The following is a 22,435-nucleotide window of genomic DNA, read 5'->3' on the forward strand; positions in this document are numbered from 1 at the left end:
TCTCCAAAGCATTTTGGTGAGCGCAGATGAGCTGGGCCCCGAGAAAGCCGAGCATCTTGTTGACGTCTGTGATCGCCTCGGCCCGTCATTCTTGAGCCGACATCAAGCTAATCATCGACGTTCTGATTTCCGCCTTGTTCCAGCACAACTAATGCTTGACCGACATGTGATATCAAGAAGTATTGTGTAATGTTTTCCAGGCCAGTTCGCGCCTAGAACGTTCGACGTTGGAATGGGGTCTGTCTCTGTGTACCCCGGAAAGTTGCGAGAAAAGGCCCACGTAGGTAGTGGCGTTTGCTGCGACCAACGGTTGCACGCCGCCCCAATGATGATCACGATGGCAGAAGTACTTCTGTAATAAGCCCATGTCGACCTGAAATAGACTTAAAAAGACACTCATGTGAGAATGCGGGGTATAGCTGATGTAGCTAAGGCATAGCAACACACCGCCGGGCAAGACGAGCTAGATACTTGCTGATGATTACAATGTACCTTGGTAGGCGCGTGTGTAGGGTTATGAGCTGAGAGTGCGATCCTGTGGAGATGTTGGCGTAGCGTCGGCACTTGTAGCGGCCTTGTACACTCGTCTGAACCAGTTTCTGCCTACTGTGCTCTTCTGTATTTGCTGTACAAGCCATGGATCCCCATGATTGCCAGCAATTGCTCGCCTATTGAAGTTGGAGAAGCAGGTCATAATCTTTTCTTAGTCAGACTTCTGACATGTCCGACCCAGACAGAAGATCTGATGGAAATGCAACGCTGCGGCCTCATGATCGTGCAATAGTAACACTATTGGCCTTCCTCTTCTGGAAAATCATCGACAGGACCAAAGAGCTAGCGTGCCCGCGATCTTGAACATGCCCCAGGAAAACAAATAGAAAGGCTTTTTCCCACCTTTGTTACTCACATGAGTAAAACACAGATCGGTAATTTGCTGAAGTGCGAGGGGGGAGGGGAAAAAAAAAAAAACACCAGATCTCTGGCTCCACAAGCCTTGCATGCAAAGCGCGAGCTGGTGCTATGCGAGTCACATTGCTTTCCCCGCGTCCAAGACCCTAGGCTGGAATCATAGAGGCACAATAGCCTTGAAGCAATCTTTTGAGAACATCACGGCCGATCATGCCGCTTTTGTAGGCGGTAAATGCCTGAACAGATTTATTAGTCGCACGTCTTGGATCCGGCTGTCATCAAAATCCAGTCTTGACCTGACAAGGTCAAGTGTGCTGGGCTGCAGGCAAGGCAAACAAAACAACACATAGTATAGCCAGGTAGCGCAATCCTGGGATGGAAAACTTCCGCATGAGTTCCACAGCGTGTACGATCCATACGAAGTAGCCACAGACGTCGCATAAGATGACTGTTGTTGGTCTTTATTTTTCGTCGTGGCTGACGGTTGGGCGTTTTATTCGCCGCCCAATCCTGCAGGTCAACCGCCCGAGCCAGCTCGTCCTAGGCCACAGGCCACGACAAGAATGAGGGTTTCGTAGTGATCATGACGTGGTTGTCCCTTCAATGCATGCCCTGGGTACGGGGTGCGGTGCGTGGTAGCATTGCAGATGCATAAGACTCTGTGCTGTTACGGCCATGTTACGTAGCGGATCGCGTGCCGTGGGACGCACACATGCTGGAAGTAAAGGAAGGGTATGCTCCAGCAATAAAGAAAAAAAAAATTCCCACCACTATATTGCGGTAGATTCTGTATGTTATCCACTCGTGTCATGGTTTTCTGCAGCAACAGGGATTATTCGAGTCATGCCCTTCTGCCAGCTATAGGTAGCAGCAATTTCCAGTGAACCGACCGCTTGGTAGTGGATGTCAGTCGAGACCATCATATATCCATTGAAATCGGGATGGTCGATTTTTAGATGGTTGATGTCTGCCACTCACTGTATTTGCTGATCTTACATAGGTACCAGATAGTAAGCTGTTCATAAGGACCATGACTAGAAATTTGGCTAAGCAGAACTCGGGCATGGGTTGATGATGATCAGCAAGGGTTCCCCAGACTTTTTGGACATGCCGGCGGTTGATCCCCCATGGGCCAAGCAAGCCATGGAAAAGCCGAGCGGGCGGCTCAGGTGGGCGTTCCATAGTACAACGTCGCCCAAAAGCCACAGCCGACAGAATCCTGGCCTACCATGGCTGCCTACCTGCGATCGTGTGAGCAGGCCATTGATCAAAAATTCGCTGACCGATGACATGCATTTCTTGAGCACGCTTCGAGTTACTCGCAGTCATTGAGCGCGACAATCTGACTTGAAGAGCTTGAAACATGTTTAAGCTCCGTGTCAGTGAACGTTGAAGGAAGGATTAAATTTTGGGGGTGCAAAACTGGGAATGGGATTTTTTCGATTGACCTCGGTCATCGGGATCGGGAAGTTTTGCAGCGATTCTTTTTTTCCCCCTACACCTTGGGATCTCGGAGAATTTCGTATGCAAGTTGCTGCGATAGTAGCGAAAAGCACTTATTACTTGACCTGCAAAAGAAACGGGAAGTGACGAGACGAGTGACGCTGAAACGGGGAACATCAAGCAGGGAATAGATTTCATCTTCAGCCGGGAAACTGGGGGGTTTGTTATTTCTTGATTTCTTTTTCGCCTTTTTGATTGAATACGATCGCTGCTGCATTTATGAGATTATTTCCATGGGTCTGCTTTTGTCTCTCTCTTTCCTTGTGTGACCTCTTCTTGTCTTCCTAGCATTCTTCAGTGGGCTGCAGTGCACTGGGTCACGACAGGTCTATACAGGGTTAGGGGGGGCTTACATAGTACACGGGGGGCTTACGGGAGCGCACGGGGAGACTGGGGCCACTGCCGACCAGACAATATTTCCTCAAGAACCAGCCAGGGGTCCTGCAGCAGCTGGGGTAGCGCTACTGAACGTGATTGTGATTGCCATGGTCGCATCCAGCCAGACATATCTTCCAAATCCTGAAATCCGCAAGCGATTACCAGGACACACACACACACATTAGACTTGTTGTTGTTGATGCGACGGCGCACTGACTGACTTTCCTACATGAAGACCCAAAGCAACCTGTTTCAAGCCGGATAATCCGTGTCTCCCGCTACTGACAAGCACCGCTCTGAAAAGATGTACGTTTGGACGGCTCACGGGCTCTTCAAAGAGGGGGTCGGGGACTTGGACTCCTGGTCCTGCTCCATGGCAGCGGGACATGATGTATCATGGTCATGTCCCAACGTCTTGTCCCAAGCACCCTCTTCTGGCCTGCCGCTTGAATGGCTTTTCCTTAGGGCCAGAAACATTGATCCAGTGTGTACCGAGCAGAACCTGCCCTGGGCATATCATCAACCGACCTGATTCGTGGAACAGCAAGGTTATGTCGCTCGTCACGGCACGTATTATCATGATCTTCTCCATCATCAGCATCATCACTTAGGCCGTCGTCGTTGGGCACGCGCTACCAGTAGTAGCCCTGCACCCGCGCGCTACCCAAGTAACCTCGCCGCATCGAAAGTCAATATCCTCGATTTGGTTCCGACTTTCCGAGCGTAACCCGTCTTCCTGTTCAGCTCGTCCATTCATCAATCAATATAGGGCTCATCTCATATCGACTGGCCAGCCTGTCAGCGGCGGCAGCGTCGGTCCTGGCCTTGGACTTGGACCACGGACTCGTTTCGTCTTTCCGACGTGTCATTGCATCCTCGGCCCTGGCGTCATCCAGCAACTACAAACCAAGTCTGCCGGCCCCTATAGCAGGTTATGGAAGGGAAAGCTACTTATTCCAGGACTGCAGCCGTTGCAGTTACACGTGGGTCCAGCCAAGTACATGCGTACATACACTCCGTCCATCCACTTACCCCAATGTCTCCTCCCCCTCCCCAGTCCCCTTTCGAGCCGCGAGCCGGCGACCTCGCGCGCTGCCTCGTGACCGGCAGATCTATTGCCATATCCGGCTTATAGCTTGCATCGTGAACTTGCTACTAGGTAGACAAGATGGAAGTACTTTCCGTCTTTCTGTCTCTGACCGCTTGCTTGCAAAGGATGAAGAAGAAAAAATTCTTCTCGTCACTTACAGCGCCGCCGGTCTTTCTCGGCCGCAATACCAAGCCCTTCTGTTTCTCGTCCTCTCTATGGTTGATCCCGGGCCTAGGACGCAACCAGCGAAGCCCAACCTCGAGTGAGTAACACCAGGAAGATCCAATCATCCTCGTGCCAGGAGAAAAAGCCGTCCACTCTGCCCTTTTGGATTGACTATTGGTCTCTGATGCACCCGAACTGGTCCTTGGGCTTGCTTCGCGATGTAGCCTTCGGCTTTCCACCCCCCAAAAGTCACTTTAAGCACAGCATCGCCGCATGCGCTATGAGGTTTGTCCTGCAATGATTAAGCGTTCATCTTGTATGTTTAGCGGGCCAAGCTTATTTTCCCACCACGCGGTGGAGTCCATGCATGGAAGAAACGATGCATACCACCAAGGCTCGTGATCTTTCCTACCAGGCCTGGCCGACAGCAGCCACCATAGAGCCGCTAGTCCGTGTCTTCGACGTATGTACACTCTCGTCTCTGTTGACAAGCGCATCTGATCTCATCGGTGCACCCCTTTCAAGACTACCTAGGAAACATGGGTCTAGGTCTGGTCGGTCATAACGTTTCCTCACCATTGGGTCCTATATAATGTCCTGCCTTCGCCCAGTTGGTGCTGGCGATCTTACCCCTTTGCTGTTGGATATCACGAAGTCTTGTCTCTCTCCTTCATATTTCCTCTGGCGGGCTAGGATAACCCTTATCGGATACACCTTTAACCTTCAACCTGCTTGTGATTTTCCAATCCTCTTTTTCCTACTTATCCGTCGACAAACCTTTCTCGTCATGAAGTTCAATTCGGTAGCGGCGGCCCTTGTTGGGCTGTCTGCTCAGGCAGTCAATGCTGCTTCTACATTCTCGCCAGCAAGACCTCCAGCTGCTCCTATTGCCGTCAAGTCACCTTATCTCAATTCTTGGCTCAACGCAGGAAGCGATGGTGGCAATGGGGGTTACCTGGCTGGCGAGTGGATCACATTCTGGGAGTACGTTATCTTTGTCATTGAACTCTCATTCAACCTTGAGCATCTCTAACAAAGTTACCTTCTAGTCAAGGTATTACGGCTTGGGTAGGACTCATCCGCGTAGATGGAGTTCCATACACCTGGATGGGTGCTCCTCCCAATTATCCACAGGTAGTGGATCAAACAGATTTCTCCTACACATCCACTCGAAGCACCTTTATCATGAATGTTGGTGGCAAGGTTGGCATGAATATCACTTTCATGTCTCCAGTCACCCCCAATGATCTCAAGAGGCAATCTTTGACATTTACCTACCTTGATGTGGCCGTCGAGTCGATTGACGGTGCCAGCCACGATGTTCAGCTTTATGCAGATGTTTCTGGAGGTACGCAATACTTTTGCTTGATTCTTCAGTTACCCGGGACTGACCTCATCATCTAGAATGGGCTTCTGGTGACCCTGCGGCCGTGATTACATGGGATACCAACACGGCAGACGGCGTTCGATACCATACCTTTCAGAGACAAGACCAAGAAGAATTCTCCGAAGTTCGCAACCAAGCTAGCTGGGGAACTTGGTATTGGTCTACTGCTGACACGGATGGTGTAAGTATAATTAGGAAACTCTTGAAATATCACGTTGCTTACAATGTTTAAATAGATCACATATGAAAGCGGTATCGATGTTGATGTACGCGCCAAATTCAACAACGACGGAGTGCTGTCCAACACCAAAGACACCAACTTCCGTGCCGTCAATGACAATTGGTGAGTCCAATGCACTGGCTTTGAGAAGAAACAGACTAATCGCCCGTACAGGCCTGTATTTGGATTTGCCAAGGACCTTGGATCAGTCGGCTCCGCAAGCGTCTCGACATTGTTTTCTCTTGGCCTGACCCAGGACAATGCTATTTCGTTCCTGGGCGAAGGAAGCAGTTTGACCTCTGTTCCATCTTTGTGGAAGAGCTATTTCTCAAATGATCTTGACGCTGTAAGCTTTCTCCTCATTACTTGCAGTAGGATCAAGACCTCTGACCACGACTCCTAGGTGACATTCTTCTACAATGACTATAATGAGGCTTCCAGCCTGGCTACGGATCTGGACAACAGAGTTGCTTCTGATTCGCTAGCTGCCGCCGGTCAGAACTACCTGACCATCACCAGTCTTAGCGTCCGCCAGGCGTTCGGTGCTCTGCAGTTTACCAACACCGACTCCGAGCCGCTCATCTTCCTCAAGGAAATCAGTTCGAACAGCGATATTGAGACAGTGGATGTCATTTATCCATCTATTCCCTTGCTGATCTGGGCGAACCCCAAGTTATTGGCTTACTTGCTCGACCCCCTATTTATCAATCAGGAGAACGGCCACTACCCCAACACCAACGCGATTCATGATCTGGGAACCTTCCCCGTTGCCAAGGGCTATCCAGATGGATCAGACGAGCCGATGCCTTTGGAAGAGTGTGGAAACATGATCATCATGGCTCTCGCTTATGCTCAGCGTGCTAGCGATACTGCCTACTTGAACACTCACTACGCCATCTTGAAGCAGTGGGCTGGTTATCTCGTCGATGAGGCGCTCATCCCCGCCAACCAACTCTCTACTGATGACTTTGCTGGAACCCTGGCGAACCAGACCAACCTGGCATTGAAGGGTATCATTGGACTGCGCGCCATGTCTGAGATTGCCAAGCTTACCGGAAACTCGGCCGATGAAAAGACCTACGGTGATACAGCCACATCGTATATTTCTCAGTGGCAGAACTTGGGCATCAACAGTGCCGCCAATCCTCCACACACGACCCTCTCGTACGGCGACGCCGACTCGCACGGTCTCTTGTACAACTTGTACGCCAACAGTCTCCTCGGCTTTGGTTACGACTTTGTTCCTCAGTCTGTCTACGATATGCAGAGCAACTTTTACCCAACCGTTGCGCTCGAGTACGGTGTGCCGCTGGACACTCGCCACACCTGGACCAAGTCTGACTGGGAAATGTTTGCTGCCGCCATTGCCAGTGTAGAGACACGCGACCTTTTCATCTCCAAGCTCGCCAACTGGATCAACGTGACGCCCACCAACCTGGCCTTGACCGATTTGTACGATGCTGCCACGGGCGACTTTCCCGGCATCACGTTCCATGCCCGCCCCGTGGTTGGCGGTCACTTTGCTCTGCTGGCTCTGCCTTGAGAGGGAAATGAGTTGACTTGATGCTTTAACTGCGTTGGGAGATGCATGAAATTTTTTTCTGCTCTTTAATTTTCTACCACTTCCGTTTCCATCGTTCGTTCCATACCACTCCAGCGCTGCATTTACAAACGGAGAGCGTTTGCATCTTGTTTCGTTGTTGCTTCATTTTTCAATATATTGATACCCACCTATTTCTTTTCTCCACATTTCCTGTCGTGTCTCAACTTGAGGCAATGGCATTATTTTTGGTCCCATTAAACGCGTACGGTGTTGCAAAGGAAAATGGAAAGACGCATTGGATACGGTCGCTTGCATGAGGAAGCATTACAAAGTCATGAGGTGGTCTCTAGAGGGCATGAGGAGAAGATGGGCATGTTTTGCATCAACGCTACGGCAACATATCTGTTTTTCTTCTTCTTCTCTTAGGGAAAGGGGGGTCATCAATCACAAGCGGGATTTTGCATGTTGGGAAGACATCTTTGGGGGGCGGCTGGAGTTGTGAAGTAATTCCCGGAGCGTCGGTCGTTTCTGTGATTAATCTTATCTACTGTTTCCCCCCCTCCATTCAAGAAATCATGATGGGGAAAAAAAGAAACTGTATCTTTGCCACTGCAAATGTTATTATGCATGTTATCTTTCTCGGACATGAAAAGTCAAGATAAGAAAAAGCACGTGGACCATCAATCGCTTAAATTCTAAAATATTATCAAACAATTTCACAAGCATTCTGGCTGAAAAGTTTAAACACTTGGTCAAGTGATCTCACTGAATTTGAATCAGATCGATATCAACTGGGACATCAGGAAGATGGGATAGCTTCTGGTCGATAATGATATATTTTTGTGAACCTTCTGCACTGCTTCAAACATAAAATGAGAGGTGCAGAGCGATAAGAAGAGCGTCATGGCCTGGATTGTTCAGTCTGCCTCTCAATCCTCAATCATGGCTTACAGGTTGCCCGCATTATGCACTAGGAGAAACTTGCATGAATTCCAATTCCCACTGGAGCCGATACACACAAGTCAAGTTGTCAATATCGTCAGAGGATCTGGTAGCTGTGTCCATTCACTACTGATGCTATGTATTCTTCCGCCCCTGTTCAAGCAGCTTGAATCACAAGCTTGCAAAAATATATCCTATAACCATGCTAATACTACAAATGAATCTGATTGATGACTCCATGCGCCGCTGCTTCTTGTATGTTTTTGTCGTGAAATGCTATAGTATATAGTTTCGTAATTTGCTTCCTCTGGCCCTTTTCTTCTACTTTGGACCTGAGCTGCTCGCTCGTGATGCTGTTGAAGCAGTATTGCTTTTCTTTCCTCCAACAAAACAATTGAAAATACAACTTCCTCTGCTGAGGCAAGATTCTGCGCAAGCAGTCATTCTTTTTTTTAGTCAGAGATGGCGCTCTCATCTGGCAGGTCGCTTGCCTTCAGAGGTCCCTCCTTATCCAGCTGCAAATTGGCTCTGGTCTTCTCTTGGGCCTCGATGAATCGATCCCATTGCGCGGGATCTTTTTCGCGCATTCTCCGAAGAATCTCAGTTCTCTCCTCCTGGAATGTAGCAATTGCGCCCTTGGCTTCGACCTTCTTTCTAATGTCTTCGGCTTCGGTGCCGAGATCCTCGAGTATATGTTCAATCTGCCTCTTGTGGTCAGGATCATTGCCAATCTCGGATTCGGCACCAGTAAGCAGATTGTAGTGCGATTGAATAAATCCTCGCCGGAATTTGTGTCCAATACGCAGCGCGCGACCTTCTTCCTCGGCCAACTGCTTCGAGGTGTGGGACATGATGGAATTGGACCGAGAACGTGATGGTGACCGAAGCTCGGTCTCGAGCTCTTCTGTATCCGAGATAACAGGGTCTGCCTCCAGAGACGAGAATGAGGCACCTCGCTGGGGTGGTGCTGGAGGAGCATAGTTTGGCGCCATGACGGGCCCAGGGTCCTGGCGAGTTTCTGGAAATTCGTCTTCAAAACGGCCAATGATTTCCACGAGTGTCTGGTCAAGGAATAGCAGACGGTCTAGATTTGCGTCAGTATGGCTCATGGGAAATGTGATTTGCGAATACTCACTGTAGTTGTTCATGTCCTGTCTAGAGCTTGCCTTAGCTTGAGCTAGAGCAGGTTGCAGGCGAACTCTGATCTTGCGAGCACTGGCAAGCAAATGTTTGGTCATGTTCTTCGCCTTGCCAGCAGGTACCTTGGCCTGTGGAGCGCTCGTGCCAGTCTCAAGGTCCCTGATGAATTCTCCAGAATTCCGTCTGCTGCTTTGGTCCAAGTTGTTCAAGCAGCAGGCAAGTGCCTTGACAACACCAGTACCACCAATGACATAATCCTCATCGGGAGCAGCATTGGCATCAATGTCCTCCAGATCAACAATAGCAGCATCCTCCTCATAGCCAACGATGTGCCGCAACACGTCCGGATACTTGATCTTCTCAAGAATTTGTTCGCCGTTTGCGCTGTCCCGGAGGCCTGGGGCCATCCGCAGATTACGAAGACAATAGGCCAAAACCTGATTCGCCAGAGCCTTGACCACATCAGAGGACTCTGCGCTGGGAGTATCTATGTCGATCTTGACGAGCGTTTCTGAAACTCGGGCAGCTGCGAGGAGCGAAGCGTACAGCGCACACGCTTCTTCCTGTGCTTCTTCCGTCTTGGCGTCGGCCAATCGTACAAGCTCTGGATTCTCCAACAGGTTAATATGCGCCAAGGTGCTGACCTCTGGCAGAATTTCTGCAACCGCAATAGCTTGTTCAGAGGTCATGGCAATATCTGCAAGATGAAGACGCTTGAGCGCGTCCAGCTTGGGTAGATATCTCCTGAGCAAGCCAATGGCGCTTGGTTGGGATTCGCATAGCTCATGGTTGTGGGATAGGTCGATGAATTTGCAGTTCTTGATCTGCGCCAACTTTGGCAAGAGTTTGCAGAGCGAACTCGGTTTGAGGTTGCTATTGGCCAGACTCAATGCCCATAGCGACTCGTTGTTCTCGTCAATTGCATCGGCAATTGTTTGTAGATGATCCCTCAGGTCGTTACCGCCCAAATCAAGGCCTTGACATTTCCCGCCCTTTAGGTATCTTGCGACATGTCCAATGCCCTGTGTATCAAGATCATTGTGGGCAAGACCAAGACGCGAAATGCCCGATTTCAAACAGCCGTCAATAACAGCGCCCAGTTGCACATTCGTCAACCCCGTTCCGCCCAGGTTCAAAAGTTCAAGCTCAGAACCGGCAAGTCTCTCAGCCAAGGACTTGGATAAGAGCAGAGAAATATCGAGCTGTGCCACCGACGCAGCATGGTGGTGAAAGTGCTGCGAAATAGGCGTCGACTTGGGCGGCTCGGCGGGAGCTGGAAATGTAATGCTTGAGAGGTCAATGCATTTCAGCGAGCGGCACATGTGGATAAACAGGCAGATGTGCCTCCAGGAATCAACTCCGAGTTTGTTGTTTTTCAGGACGATGCGTTCGACAACACCGCCTTGAGGGCACAAATCTGCTGGCTTGGTGATGCTCCGACGGTTTTTGGCCCGCTGCTTTTTGCAAGCCAGAAGTCCGGCCAGGACAACACGAACACCCTCATCCGTTAACCCACAGTTCTCCAGGACAACCTCCCGGACAGGCACGACCGCAAAGAAATCGCCGAGTGTGACCAGATCTGGAAGCGACATGAAGTAGTCGCTCAGGTCCAACTTCTCAACGATCCCGTCTGGATTTCCCACGACAGACTTCGGGAGTTGGGAAGTGATCTTGGTTAGGATATCTGTTTCGCGTAATTGGCAGCACCTCCGGTATATCCGCCCAGGATTCGTCGTCGGCGCATATTTGGCTGGCCTGGGTATTTGAGGCACTACAGCATCCTCGATCGAAGAATCGCTGTCCAGGTGGATTTCCATGGGAATCGCTCCCTTTTCGAGCGCTTCTTTCCGCTTTTGCTCCTTCTTGGCCTTGCGTTCTGCCTCACTCTTCTTTTTCTTTTCCTTTTTCCGAGTGTTTTCTTTCTCCGGCTTGGGCACCTCGCTGGCTACAATGATACCTTCCTTTGGCTGGCCATTTGTTCCATTCTCGGTAGTGCCTTGGCCCTCTGCAGCAGGTTCTTTCGGCAGCACTTCGCCAGTTGCCTTTACGACACCATCCTGCTCCTTCTCGTCTTGCACTTCTTGAGGTCGCTTGAGCGCCTCGCCCTCGCCCTTTTCCGTGACTTTTCGCTTTTGTGTCTTCTCATCTGACTTATTTGAAGAGCCATCCGAGTCTGTATACTTTGGCATGGGGGCAATTTCGACATCCACGCAAAATGCCACTCGTCGTAACTTGGCTTGATTCAGCTCAGTCAGCTTGGGCCTTTCTCTGTGCTTGTCGACATTCAGCACACGGCGCTCTACTAGGCCATGATTGTTCCTGCCTGGTATTATCGAGCCGCTTGAAGATGACTTGCGCCGAAACACTTGAAAGAATCCCGGCTGGCCGTTTCTAGGTGGCGCTGGTACATAGGGCCCGTCGCCAGACTGCCTCGTCGCATGTGGAAGTACAGCATTCTTGTTCGGAGATATCCTTGGCAAGGGCGCAACATCATCCTCATCGGCTTGCCCTGGCGCAGGAGTCGATTGTTGTGCGTTGGCAGGCGATGATGAGAAAGGCGCTGAAATCTTGGAAAACCATGATCCCCTTCGTTGCGGTGGTGTCCCATTTGGCCCGGGACTCTTCTTCTCATCAGCCGAAGTGTTCCTCGCCACGCCTTGCGGTCGCTGGGGAATCGCTTTGGCGCCTGGAGGGGTTGCGCTGAGGGGAGGTGAAGGTGGTGGTGATATCGGCGCGCCCTTGCCGTTCACTTTACTGGGCGTGCTTGTTTCTAGAGGCAATCCACTCGTAGAGTCGTGTTTGGGTGGGGATGAAGATATCGGTTTCGCATTGTGCTTGGCTACCTTGTCTGTTTCAATACATGTTTTTGTCAGTCTGGTGAATCTTGGCTGGTAGATTCTGGGCGCATCGCTACAAAAGGTGATAGCATGGCCTAGGTTAATGCGCGAGACCACTGACCTTTCCCATGGTTCATCCAGCTCACATCAATCACTTGCTCCATTCTGGAATATTGCCAGCCGGCAGTAATAATAACAGAAAGATTTCACCAAGCCCCCTCAAAAAGAGGCGTTTGAATTAGAACTGTAGGTTGATCGCAGAACAGTTCCGTCGGTCGCTTTCCCAAGTGCGCGCGGGGTGGAGCCTGGGGCAGATGCGCTGCGCAGCGCTGAGCTGAGCTCACGGTGTCCGTACAGTTGGTACGTAAGTAGTAGAAAATCCGATCGGGGTACGGTGGCGGATTCGCACACGCACACACAAGTACCGGTGGCCGAATTGGTAATGTACTGATCTGTTCGGGTATCAAAAGTGTTGCCAGGCGGTGTATTTGTCACCAATGTGAGACCAGCAGCCTCTTTTTCAACAATTACCAACACAGCCTATCTTTCGATAGCGAGGTTCTAGATTCGAGCTGCGGCTGTGGGGATGCTGGACGTGTAGGTCTCATGGGCAAGGTTGGCCGAAAGCTAGAGGCATCGGTGGCGGGCCATGGTTGAGAGAAATGGGTTAGGTGATAAGCCAAAAAAGAGGAAAACAGAGTTCAGTTGAGCTGGCGAGAACACAGGTTCGGAAACACGCTAGATTCCGTAAAGTAACTCCAATGCTACACAGGAGAAAGAAGAGGGAGACGGGAAACCGAGAGGGAAACACAAGAGGAGATATGAGAATGGAGGGTTGGTTGAGTGAGAAAAAAAAAATTATTGCTTGTTAGTACAAGTCGATCATCAAGTGAGGCTTGTCGTTGAAGGCCGATATCGATAAATGGCCTCGTTCATTCCTCACGTATGAGCTAATTATACGTACAGTACCATATACATCAACCAAGCCCCAGTTGCTGTGAATAGTTTTTTATTTATTTATTTATTTTGGAATAACTCCGTAGCACAGGATAGGATAATAATATGCTGATGTGAGCTGATCACTGAGAGCTAGAGGCAGTTGGAGTTTGGCGGATGCCGGCGAGCTCAACAGCCACAAAGCATGCGATGGGCAGGGTCCTCTGTCTTCAGTGCTGCTTTCCTTGGGTCCGCATCAAGCTTTAGCGGCGCGCTGGCGCTGGGTGTTTGGCCGGATCGTCCTCCACTATTCAGTGCTTTTGGTGGACGGTAGACCGCATCAAGACGTCTCCTCCACCTCCCCGGGCCAATTGCAGCTGAGGGCTACTGGAGTGCCCGGTCTTGCAGTGGGCAAGAATATTGGAGAAAACAGCTCACACCGGGACTTCCAACCCCCCTTGCTAGGCTCATAGGCCCTGTTCTCTGGGGGGTCTTTGCACGAGACCCTGATGCGAGAGCAACGACGTCAGTTGAGGAGATCGTCACTCGCCCCCCGAGCTCCGATTGCATATTAGTGCTGAGAGGCCAGAAGATCCCTCCAGAATCAACCAACTACATTATATTATTACCCAAACTATCAAGAAACAGTGCGAGATCCTCCTGTGCCGGAGTAAAAATTACTGAGCTGCCAAGCTAGCATGATTACTGGTATCAACCACGGCCATTCTTTCTTCATTGGCACAATCTGAATATATTGCATGGCCACACACGACAATCCACGACATATTGATGCTGAAATCAGTGGACCTCGTACGACATTTGCAGAGTACGTAGTATCAATATCTACAAGTAGTCCATGGCGGCATGGAGATAGAGAGGTGGCCAAATGTACCCGAGGTAAGTAAGCTATGTACTATGTCCGAAGCAGTCTCCGCCACATGCAGTAAATGCTGCATCTCTCCTTATTAGTGTAGGTGCGTCTCCTACGCTGACATGGGCGGGCTTGCTTGTTGGACATGTTCCAGTAGTAATGACAATGCTTTCTGGGGAAAGTATATCCTTCCCAAGGCACCGACAAAGAACAGACTGTCTAATATCACTGTGTATTACACAAATCTGCCCAAGAGATCTGCAACTGCGGTTCATGCAAGATGAGTAGCAAGTGTGTAGTGTATGTAACACTCCAGAGCATATGACGTCCTCCCTGGTCTGGCAACATTTTACACAATCGCTGAATGAGCGCTGGTGATTTGTTACTCTGCTGCTGTGTGGAAGCTTGATCACCTGGCATGTCTGGAATCATATGCCTATGTAACGCCTCTTTTCTGGCCACCTGAATTCCATGTGTCAAGAAATACCTTGTACCTACTGTACCATGTAACCCCTCAGCGCGCACCAATGGCCATTGGGGGGCTTTCAATGCTAGATCCCCTGGATGCCAGATGCAGATACTACTACCTTGCAGGCAGACTGCATATTGCATCGTCCAACGGTGTCGCTTTCGCGTTCTCCAAAAGAAAAAAGAAAATAAAAAGCCTCCGAGAATGAAGAGGGACTGGGATCAAGGCCAACAAGAGAACCCTCCATTCCTAGCACGCAATTAATGCGCAGGGTCTGCCCAGATGTCTGCTTTCCGACATTTTCCCTTAACCGTCTCCCGTCCCCGCCCATTCCGGGCGGGCCACTCATTCTCTTCATGGGGTTTTTTTCCTTTTGCGTGATTATCCAGAAACCTGACTGAGCACGCGAGCGAGACTTTTCGCAAGGACATTGCCGACGGAATGTCAAAGATTGTCTAAGGGGGAGGGAAATCACCACCGAGTTTGTTCGGGACCGTCGTAATCTGGTCCGTTTTCTAGTGCTTCCCTTTTATTTTCGTTCGCTCCCTACTGCAAAGACGTTGAATTTCATGTTCCCAAATTTAAACCACCTTTTTTTAGTCATGACAGCAAATTCTAGTCTTGCTGACCATGCGGCTCTAAACAATGATTACTTGCTTCCCAGACCAGACCCATTGGCACCTGGGGTAAAACCATAATCTCGGAAGCCCCTTGTCAGTGCGCGTCTTCGTTTGGGACATTATTTTAGTCTATAAATAATAAAATACACTTGCGTAAATAGCGATATTCCAAAAAAAAAAAAAAAAAAAAAAAAACGACTCCGGAATTTTCTATGAGGGGGATGCGGAATTAGTACGGTAATTGTGTACGGTAACTGTCCCTATGCGTAACAGCACTTTTTCTTCCATCCATGCCAAAGCCGTTATTGCTTGGGTCTTCTGGAAACGCCAGCGCTCAGATGCTCTTTCATTTCATCAAAGTGGGTTGCTCTTCCCAATATTGGTAATGTTACCTCGATGTTTTCCCACGATACTTCATGACTCACTTGTGTTATTAGTGTACACTACTACTACGGTGTACAGTACAACCAGTACGTACAACTCACGACCTGGGATATTTCCTGCATCGGTTCACGTCTTCCGCTTCGTCCCCATCGTTGCAGTACTCTGTATCCCCCTACCTGGTCGCAGATAGGGATCCTCTCGGAAAGATAACACCAGTTCGGTTGAGCAGTACGTCTATCCGCCTGATGCCAGTCACTTTTTGTTCGTGTCCGAAGTGCCCTTTCAAGATTTCGGTCACGCAAGACCCTCGGAAAAATGGTTGGACCGCGGAGCCCTAGATCCGATATCCATAGATCCATAGTTCAGTCTTTCGATACAATGTATTGTAAGTCAGACTTGATACGACGACAGAGTCTCAAGTACGAGGCAGTGAGATTGATAGTCTCGAAATTCCATGATGCGAAATGCCGAGGTGAAGACCACAGGTATTCTAACACGTAGGTCACTCTCCCGGCTTTCGCATACAGTCTATGCTGTTACGCCACGTAGAACAAGGCACGTTGGGCATCCATCTGCATCGGTTGTTTTGATACAAAGCGGTGAGACGAAAGAAGACAAAAGGTCCAAACAAGCAGTCGGCCCTGGACGACGATACCGCTGCCGCCATCATAGCTGATCGCAACCAAGCCCATGTCAAGTGCAACCGACACTTCAACCTTTGATAGCTTGGTCTACGCTGCTGTATTAGCAAAGTACTCATTGAACGGTATACCTGCCTAAATACCTATACCGACGAAATAGAAAATGGCAGGCAATATGTAGTATAGGACCGGTCTTGAGCATGGCCACACAAAACGCAAGAATTAGTATTATGGCTGAATGCTGGGAGTGAATCGAGACATGGTCATGAAACATTTGTAATGTCAACTTTTCCCCCTAACTTCACCCAGGTACTTGTGAGCAAGCTGGTCTATTCGAAATGTGACAGCCTTGCATTCAAATCAGATGTATGGGGAACCGCCATTCACCCATGGGTCTCTTCGACTTTTCCCATCATTCCATCTTATCATAAGCACAGAGAATGACATCACGAGAGGCCAATGTATAAGTTGTTCATGTGGTATCAAATCAAAATTCAGAGCACATCAAGATGCAATTAACTCCTGAACTACCGGTTGACCATTCATACGTGCCGTTAAGAAGTCAGTCCCATTTTTTCCACGTTTCCAGCCCTGTCCCTTGATCGTAGAGCTTTTCTTTACTCGCGGAGCTCGGCAATCTTAGCCTTAACTCTCTCCTCCTTCTCAGCCTTGGACAGCTTGTTGGAGCGGTACTTCTTAGACTCGGCCTTCCACTCCTCCTTGGACTTCTTGGGGGCGTCGCTCTCGGCCTTCTTGAAGGGGTCCTCACGGATGGCAGAGTGGGCCTCAGTGTAAAGGTCCTCAAGACCCTCAGCCTCAACATCGTCGTCGATGTACTGCTGGAACTGGGAGGTGTAACGCTCCTCATCGTCGTCGGCGAGAGTCTCCATGTACTCAGCGACGTGGCCACCGAAGATGTACTTCTTCAGGGTCTCGGCGTCGAGCTCCTCGCTCTCAATGTCGAAACCGGGGAAGCGGTTCTCGGAGTGGGGGATGAAGATGCCACCGTCGGAAGCACCCTTCATGGCACCGAAGACACGGGCACCAGTCGAGGTACGGGCAAGACCAACATCGAGGAAGGCCTTGAAGGGGCGGCGCTCCTCACCGTCGACCTCAGCGGCCTCGGTCAGGGTGTACTCGCCATCAGCCTCCTCAACACCAGCGAAGTGCTCGTCGAGGCCGAGCTTCTTCAGGACACGGCGGGCCAGCAGAAGACCGGTAGCGTAGGCAGCAGCCCAGTTGGTAAGACCGTGCTTGATGCCGTAGGCCTTCAGCTCGTGCGAGTAGGCAGAGGCGAAAACCTTGTCACCGCTGATCTCAGAGGTGACGATCTGAGTGATGATGTCGCGGTTGGTGAAGCGGACGACCATGCGGTACTTGGGGGCATTGTACTTGTTCTTGGCCTGGGTGATGAGGCGCTTGCGGGCGTAGTAGTCGGTCTTTCCCTCTCTTCTGCGCTTGTACTTGGTCTGGAAGCGACTGTAGTAAAAAGAAGAGCTCTTGTCAGCGACCCAAATCTCTCCCAATTGACGTCCCAGCTCCTCCCCAAAGACAGAAATCAGTGCGAAGATGGGAATTGCAGCTTACCTGTAGTACGCGTTGTTCTTGACCATCTTGTGGAACGCCTGTCACGATAGACCCCCGGAGTCAGCAATTTGCGCTTCAGATTTTTTGGACTTTTTTTTTTTCAATCTTTTCCATCACCCGAAGCATCTTGCATTGACTCTCTCACAATTCAAGTGCAGTGAAGCCATTTCTGGCACTGCCTTGATCAGGTAAAACTCACCATTTTGACTGTTTGACTGACTACCGGTCTTGTCGGCTGGTTGGTCGTTGGGCGGTGGAAAATGAGGTTGTCCAAGTTCAAGATCCACGGAATTTTTGTTGTGGGTGAAATTCGTTCTACTAGTGTGTGAGATCCGAGCTGCGCCAGCCAAAGCCCTCGCATACACTGGTGGGGTACGACAGATGTGGAAAATTCATTCCAATTTGGTAGGGCGACGAGTTTTGGCTGATGGGTGAGTCGGAGGTCGGAGCTTAGGGATTGACTTGACTGAGTGACGACCCCACCATTACTGAAAGGTCGAGTCTCGCTCTCCAAAGGTCAAAGGTTCACTCACAAGTTGCATACAGCATGCACGGACCATGTCTTCCTCCCTCTTCTTCTTCCCCAGATACCGAGGCTCCTATTCGGTTCAATGAATCCGGGGTCAACTAACTGAAGGACAAGACTTCTACAGAGCAGATAATCTTGATCAATCTAGAATTGCCATATCTTTGAAGCCATTCGTTTGTTTTTAATACTCATTTCTCGTGCATGTCATTTCCCTGCCCTGTTGCATATTGTTTGCCTGCAAAATGTCGTTGAGTGGGCAGCCCAAAGTCATACTCTTTGACATTGGTGGAGTCGTTGTAAGTTAGATCAGGACGTGCAATCATGAGCAGATGATTCCCACGGATCAATATTCGTGTCTTGAACGATCCAATATGGCACTGACTGACTTTACCAACAGGTGGTCTCGCCATTCCAGTCCATACTAGATTATGAGTTGAGCCTAGGAATACCACCAGGATGGATCAACTACTCCATATCCAAAACCGCACCCAACGGGTTCTGGCATAAGCTAGAGAGGGGCGATATCCCCATGGACGATGCCTACTTTGAGGGCTTCAGTAGAGATCTGCATGACTCTGCCCGGTGGGAGGCATTCTACAAGACCCAACAGGGCAAGGATGCCAAGCTGCCAAAGGATATTCCCCCGCTGCCCACGCTGGACGCAAGGTGGCTCTTCAATGAGATGATGACAGCCTCGACGGCACCGGACCCGTGGATGTACCCGGCGCTCAAGAAACTCAAAGAAAGCGGCAAGTTCATCCTGGCGGCGGTCAGCAACACCGTCATATTCCCGCCTGGGCACTCTCTGTACCAAGAAGATTATTTCGGCGGTCCAGTGAGGGGCTTGTTTGACGTTTTTGTCTCCTCGGCACACGTCGGTCTGCGGAAACCAGATCCGAAAATGTATCAGTACACTTTGGCTGAGATCAACAAATACGCTTCAAAACAAGGGGCGGGCGGGCCAAAGGCAGTCAACAGTGACATTAAGCCAGAAGACATAGTCTTTCTGGACGACATTGGCGAGAACCTAAAAGCGGCCAAGAAGCTCGGCCTGAGAACTATAAAGGTGAACTTGGGCAGGGCGTTTGAGGCAGTCGATGAGCTGGAAAAAGTGACTGGACTCCAGCTAGCTGGCGATCATCCTAGAATACCAATCCAGCCTAGATATGGCCCTGTAAAGGCAAAGATATAACGCCATGGTTAAATAGATCAGTGGTTGAAGGAAGCTTACATAGATCACCAGGTGACCACACTCATGACGGTAGACACGCTAAACGAATACAATGATACGCTCGCCGTAGTTTGCGAACAATAAAATTAGTCTTGTCACTCACTATACGTGGAAGTAGTCCAGACACATCACGTCACGATGAAGCAGAGGGAGAAGAAAAGAGTCAAAATGTTGTAGTACAAATTGTACAATTCATAAAGTCGTTATATTCATGTCATTGGGTGAACAAGATTGGTACATCCATCGTTTGGTGATCAAAAGTCGTCTGTGGAGGCGGCGAGCCTGTCCTTCCAAAGAGACGCTCCTGAAACCGAACGCCCATGGCCGCCATGGCCGCTGGGGTTACTGTGTTCTCCTTTCTGGGCTGTTTCTTACCGGCAAATTGCTCGGTCAGCTTGGTCATTACAGTTTCCTTGGCTTTCTTTAAAGCCGTCATGCGCATGTCCGGATCTTCGGCCAGCGCTCGTTGCGCCTCCTCAGCTTCGAGGTCGCGTTGCACTGCGCTTATCTCGCCGCACAGTTCTGCTGTGGGGTCATAGATGGTGGGGTGTAGGAGGGCAGGCATGGATGGTTGGGTATTTAGAATGGGCGCAGAGATCTCCAGTTCCGACTCGCGAATGGGTGTGATGGGTCGGAAGTATTCATCTATGGAACCCGCATCCGTTGGGGTGTGGGTAGAGCTCAGCGAGGGCGTGATCTCGCCAAACAGTCGGGTGCAAGAGCTGGAGGCAGAAGGGCTCTCCAGCTCTCCGTACAGCCGCTGACTTGATGTTGATGAATGGATGCTGCTCGCCTCACCAAAGAGGGTCGAGCGTGAACGGTAGTGTACAGGTCGCGGCGGTTCTCTTGGCGGAGAGCGAACCTCTAGATCATGCGCAGGCTCCAAGCTAGCTTCTGACTTTTGGCGACGGAAGAAGCGAGACGCCTTGGGAGTGTGAGGCTCCTCCTCGCGGGTTTCCTCAACTGCTTCTGTTTGCTCATGCCCGGGCTTTCTCCTACGGCGACGCTTGGTGAGGCGTTTGCCCTTGACCGTGCTGGAGCATACGCTAGCCTGGCGTGCGGATTCCAAGTCCGAAGGCAGATCGTGATCGTACACTTCTGGCTCCTGGTAGAAACTGAGACCATCGAGACCTTCTATGTGGTCTACGGACATGATTTCGTCCGTGAAAGAGGCCATGGCGGGAGAAGGAAGGGGTAGATCGTCAACGGTTGGGGTAGAGTACAGGCTGGCAGCCTCACTAAAGGTAGCAACCGAGTTTCGCGTCCAGGTCTCATTGCGAGAACTGTCGTCCATGAGCGGCGCCAGAGCATCATCCCAGCTGCCATCGTTGATAAGAACGACATTCTCAAAGTCAAATTCGCGCATGTGCTGTTGGTGCGACGAAATCAGCTCTGCTACCTGCGGTGCATTCATGGTCGCATTGCGGATAGACAGATTTCGCAGCTTGCGGAATTTAATAGGCTTCCTGCTCGGTGCCGGGGGCAATGGAGACATTGGCGAGGTCACCTCTTGGAATAGCTTCTGCGAGCTTCGAGGCGGCGCAAACAAGGGATCTTGCGCCAATGCAATGGGACACGGGCCCTTGCGACCAATCCATGTGAATGTCAACTTCTCCAGGCAGTCGGAGAAGTTGCGAATGTAGTCTTCAATGATCTTGAGATGATCCAGTCCGGGCGATGGACCATAGAAATCCCATGCCTCTGCTGAAATGTGCAGTTTGCGAATCTGCTTCCACCGTCTACCAGCTGAAGGCGTGCAGCCAAAGCCAGGGACGTGGCGCAAGTATGTAAAGGCGGAAGGGTGCACTGAAGACAAGGACAACTTCATGAGCTTGGGCAGAGGCGCCCTCTCCAGCGAGATGCGAAGGCTGATCAAGGCGTAATCGACTATATCGCGCCTGTATCTCTCCTTGGGATCCTGTCCAGGCGTCTTAATAGTAATGTGCCTCACGTTTGACAGGTTTCTCATCGCATTGATAAAGGACGGCACATTGGATGCCGCGTGGAATAATGGTGGATATTGTTGCGTTAGGATTTCGCCGAGTTCGCTGTTTGCAAACTTGGGCCTTGCCATAGCCGATGCCATCGAAGTGTAGGGGGTATATAGAAAGCTAATCTCACGCCCAGTCTCGGGGTGGATTAGTGGTGGTAAAAAGGTCGCATCCGAGTGCGGAAAGTAGAAAGTCAAATGCTCGATGTGATGGCCGATTTGCGACAGGGCCTGGATCCTGGACTGCTTGGTAAAAGTGTTTGGGTTGAAGGTCACGTTGGTTCGTAGGAAGAGCCGCTTGGTAACGAGGTTGCAGCAAGCTGAAGATGCGAGGCGGACATTGCAAATGTCTTCCTTTGGCAAAAGGTCGAAGAGGATTTCCCGGATGTGCTCGTCCTGCCACAGGCAAAAGAATGCTTGTGGCATAGTCGCCATGTTGTTCGCATGTCGTTGTGGTGTTGTCTCAGTAATGTCTCGTATAGTCGTGCCGAGCACGAGTAATAGTCGAATGTGGTAATAGTAGTGTGAGGGTTTTTGGCCCAATTTAGAAGGTTAACGTTAAGGTTGCGCGCAGCAAATCTGACGGCGTCCCACCGTACAGAGTTGAGAAGGTTTGTTTTTGAGTTGGTTCGAGTTGTTGGAGGGTTGGACTCTTGACTTGGAGAGAAAAGTCAAAACCAAGGTCGTGACGGTAACAACAAGAGGTTTGTTGACTCAACCGGCACACACCAAGGAACAAAGAGAGAGGTGCTATATCAGAGAGAAAACCAGTCGGCCACGGCGACTAATGTGCGCTGCGAAGAGCGTCGAACCCTTTTTGGATCAGTACACCTGCGCTTGACACGATTCCATTACCATATCGTGCCAAAAACTTCAAAAGAGGAGAATCGGTCAGGCACACATGGCTCTTCGACCCAGTTATACCCATTGGTGTTTTCCTTTTCCATCCATGGGACGACGACACGACCCGCCCCCCTTCGCTCGCGGTTCCCGTTAGCATGGTTTGTAGTTTGCCATCTCGAGCAGTACAGACAGCGTCGTCCCCCCAGTTAGCCCTCATCCA

General features: G+C 50.4%; 5 protein-coding genes across 5 annotated transcripts; 2 read left to right on the forward strand and 3 right to left on the reverse strand.

The window, feature by feature from the left end:
- Positions 1 to 4,832: 4,832 nt before the first annotated feature.
- On the forward strand, positions 4,833 to 7,195 carry PFICI_07265 (uncharacterized protein; the record flags this gene model as incomplete). Its single annotated transcript, XM_007835846.1, has 6 exons — positions 4,833 to 5,029; positions 5,095 to 5,393; positions 5,450 to 5,613; positions 5,669 to 5,775; positions 5,827 to 5,998; positions 6,056 to 7,195. 6 exons carry the CDS (start codon positions 4,833 to 4,835, stop codon positions 7,193 to 7,195), a joined length of 2,079 nt encoding a protein of 692 aa, XP_007834037.1.
- A 1,394-nt stretch (positions 7,196 to 8,589) lies between these two features.
- On the reverse strand, positions 8,590 to 12,278 carry PFICI_07266 (uncharacterized protein; the record flags this gene model as incomplete). Its single annotated transcript, XM_007835847.1, has 3 exons — positions 8,590 to 9,221; positions 9,273 to 12,125; positions 12,236 to 12,278. 3 exons carry the CDS (start codon positions 12,276 to 12,278, stop codon positions 8,590 to 8,592), a joined length of 3,528 nt encoding a protein of 1,175 aa, XP_007834038.1.
- A 4,374-nt stretch (positions 12,279 to 16,652) lies between these two features.
- PFICI_07267 (60S ribosomal protein L5) lies at positions 16,653 to 17,648 on the reverse strand (the record flags this gene model as incomplete). Its single annotated transcript, XM_007835848.1, has 2 exons — positions 16,653 to 17,514; positions 17,623 to 17,648. 2 exons carry the CDS (start codon positions 17,646 to 17,648, stop codon positions 16,653 to 16,655), a joined length of 888 nt encoding a protein of 295 aa, XP_007834039.1.
- Positions 17,649 to 18,393: 745 nt separating this feature from the next.
- PFICI_07268 (uncharacterized protein) lies at positions 18,394 to 19,343 on the forward strand (the record flags this gene model as incomplete). The annotated part of the gene is made up of 2 exons (XM_007835849.1): positions 18,394 to 18,447; positions 18,549 to 19,343. The coding sequence occupies 2 exons, from the start codon at positions 18,394 to 18,396 to the stop codon at positions 19,341 to 19,343; spliced, it is 849 nt and encodes a 282-aa protein (XP_007834040.1).
- A 253-nt stretch (positions 19,344 to 19,596) lies between these two features.
- On the reverse strand, positions 19,597 to 21,807 carry PFICI_07269 (uncharacterized protein; the record flags this gene model as incomplete). Its single annotated transcript, XM_007835850.1, has 1 exon — positions 19,597 to 21,807. One exon carries the CDS (start codon positions 21,805 to 21,807, stop codon positions 19,597 to 19,599), a length of 2,211 nt encoding a protein of 736 aa, XP_007834041.1.
- Between the last annotated feature and the right edge of the window lie 628 nt (positions 21,808 to 22,435).

This window comes from Pestalotiopsis fici (genome assembly GCF_000516985.1).
Source record: "Pestalotiopsis fici W106-1 unplaced genomic scaffold PFICI_Scf_4, whole genome shotgun sequence".
In the NCBI taxonomy this organism is placed as follows: Eukaryota; Fungi; Ascomycota; class Sordariomycetes; order Amphisphaeriales; family Sporocadaceae; genus Pestalotiopsis; species Pestalotiopsis fici.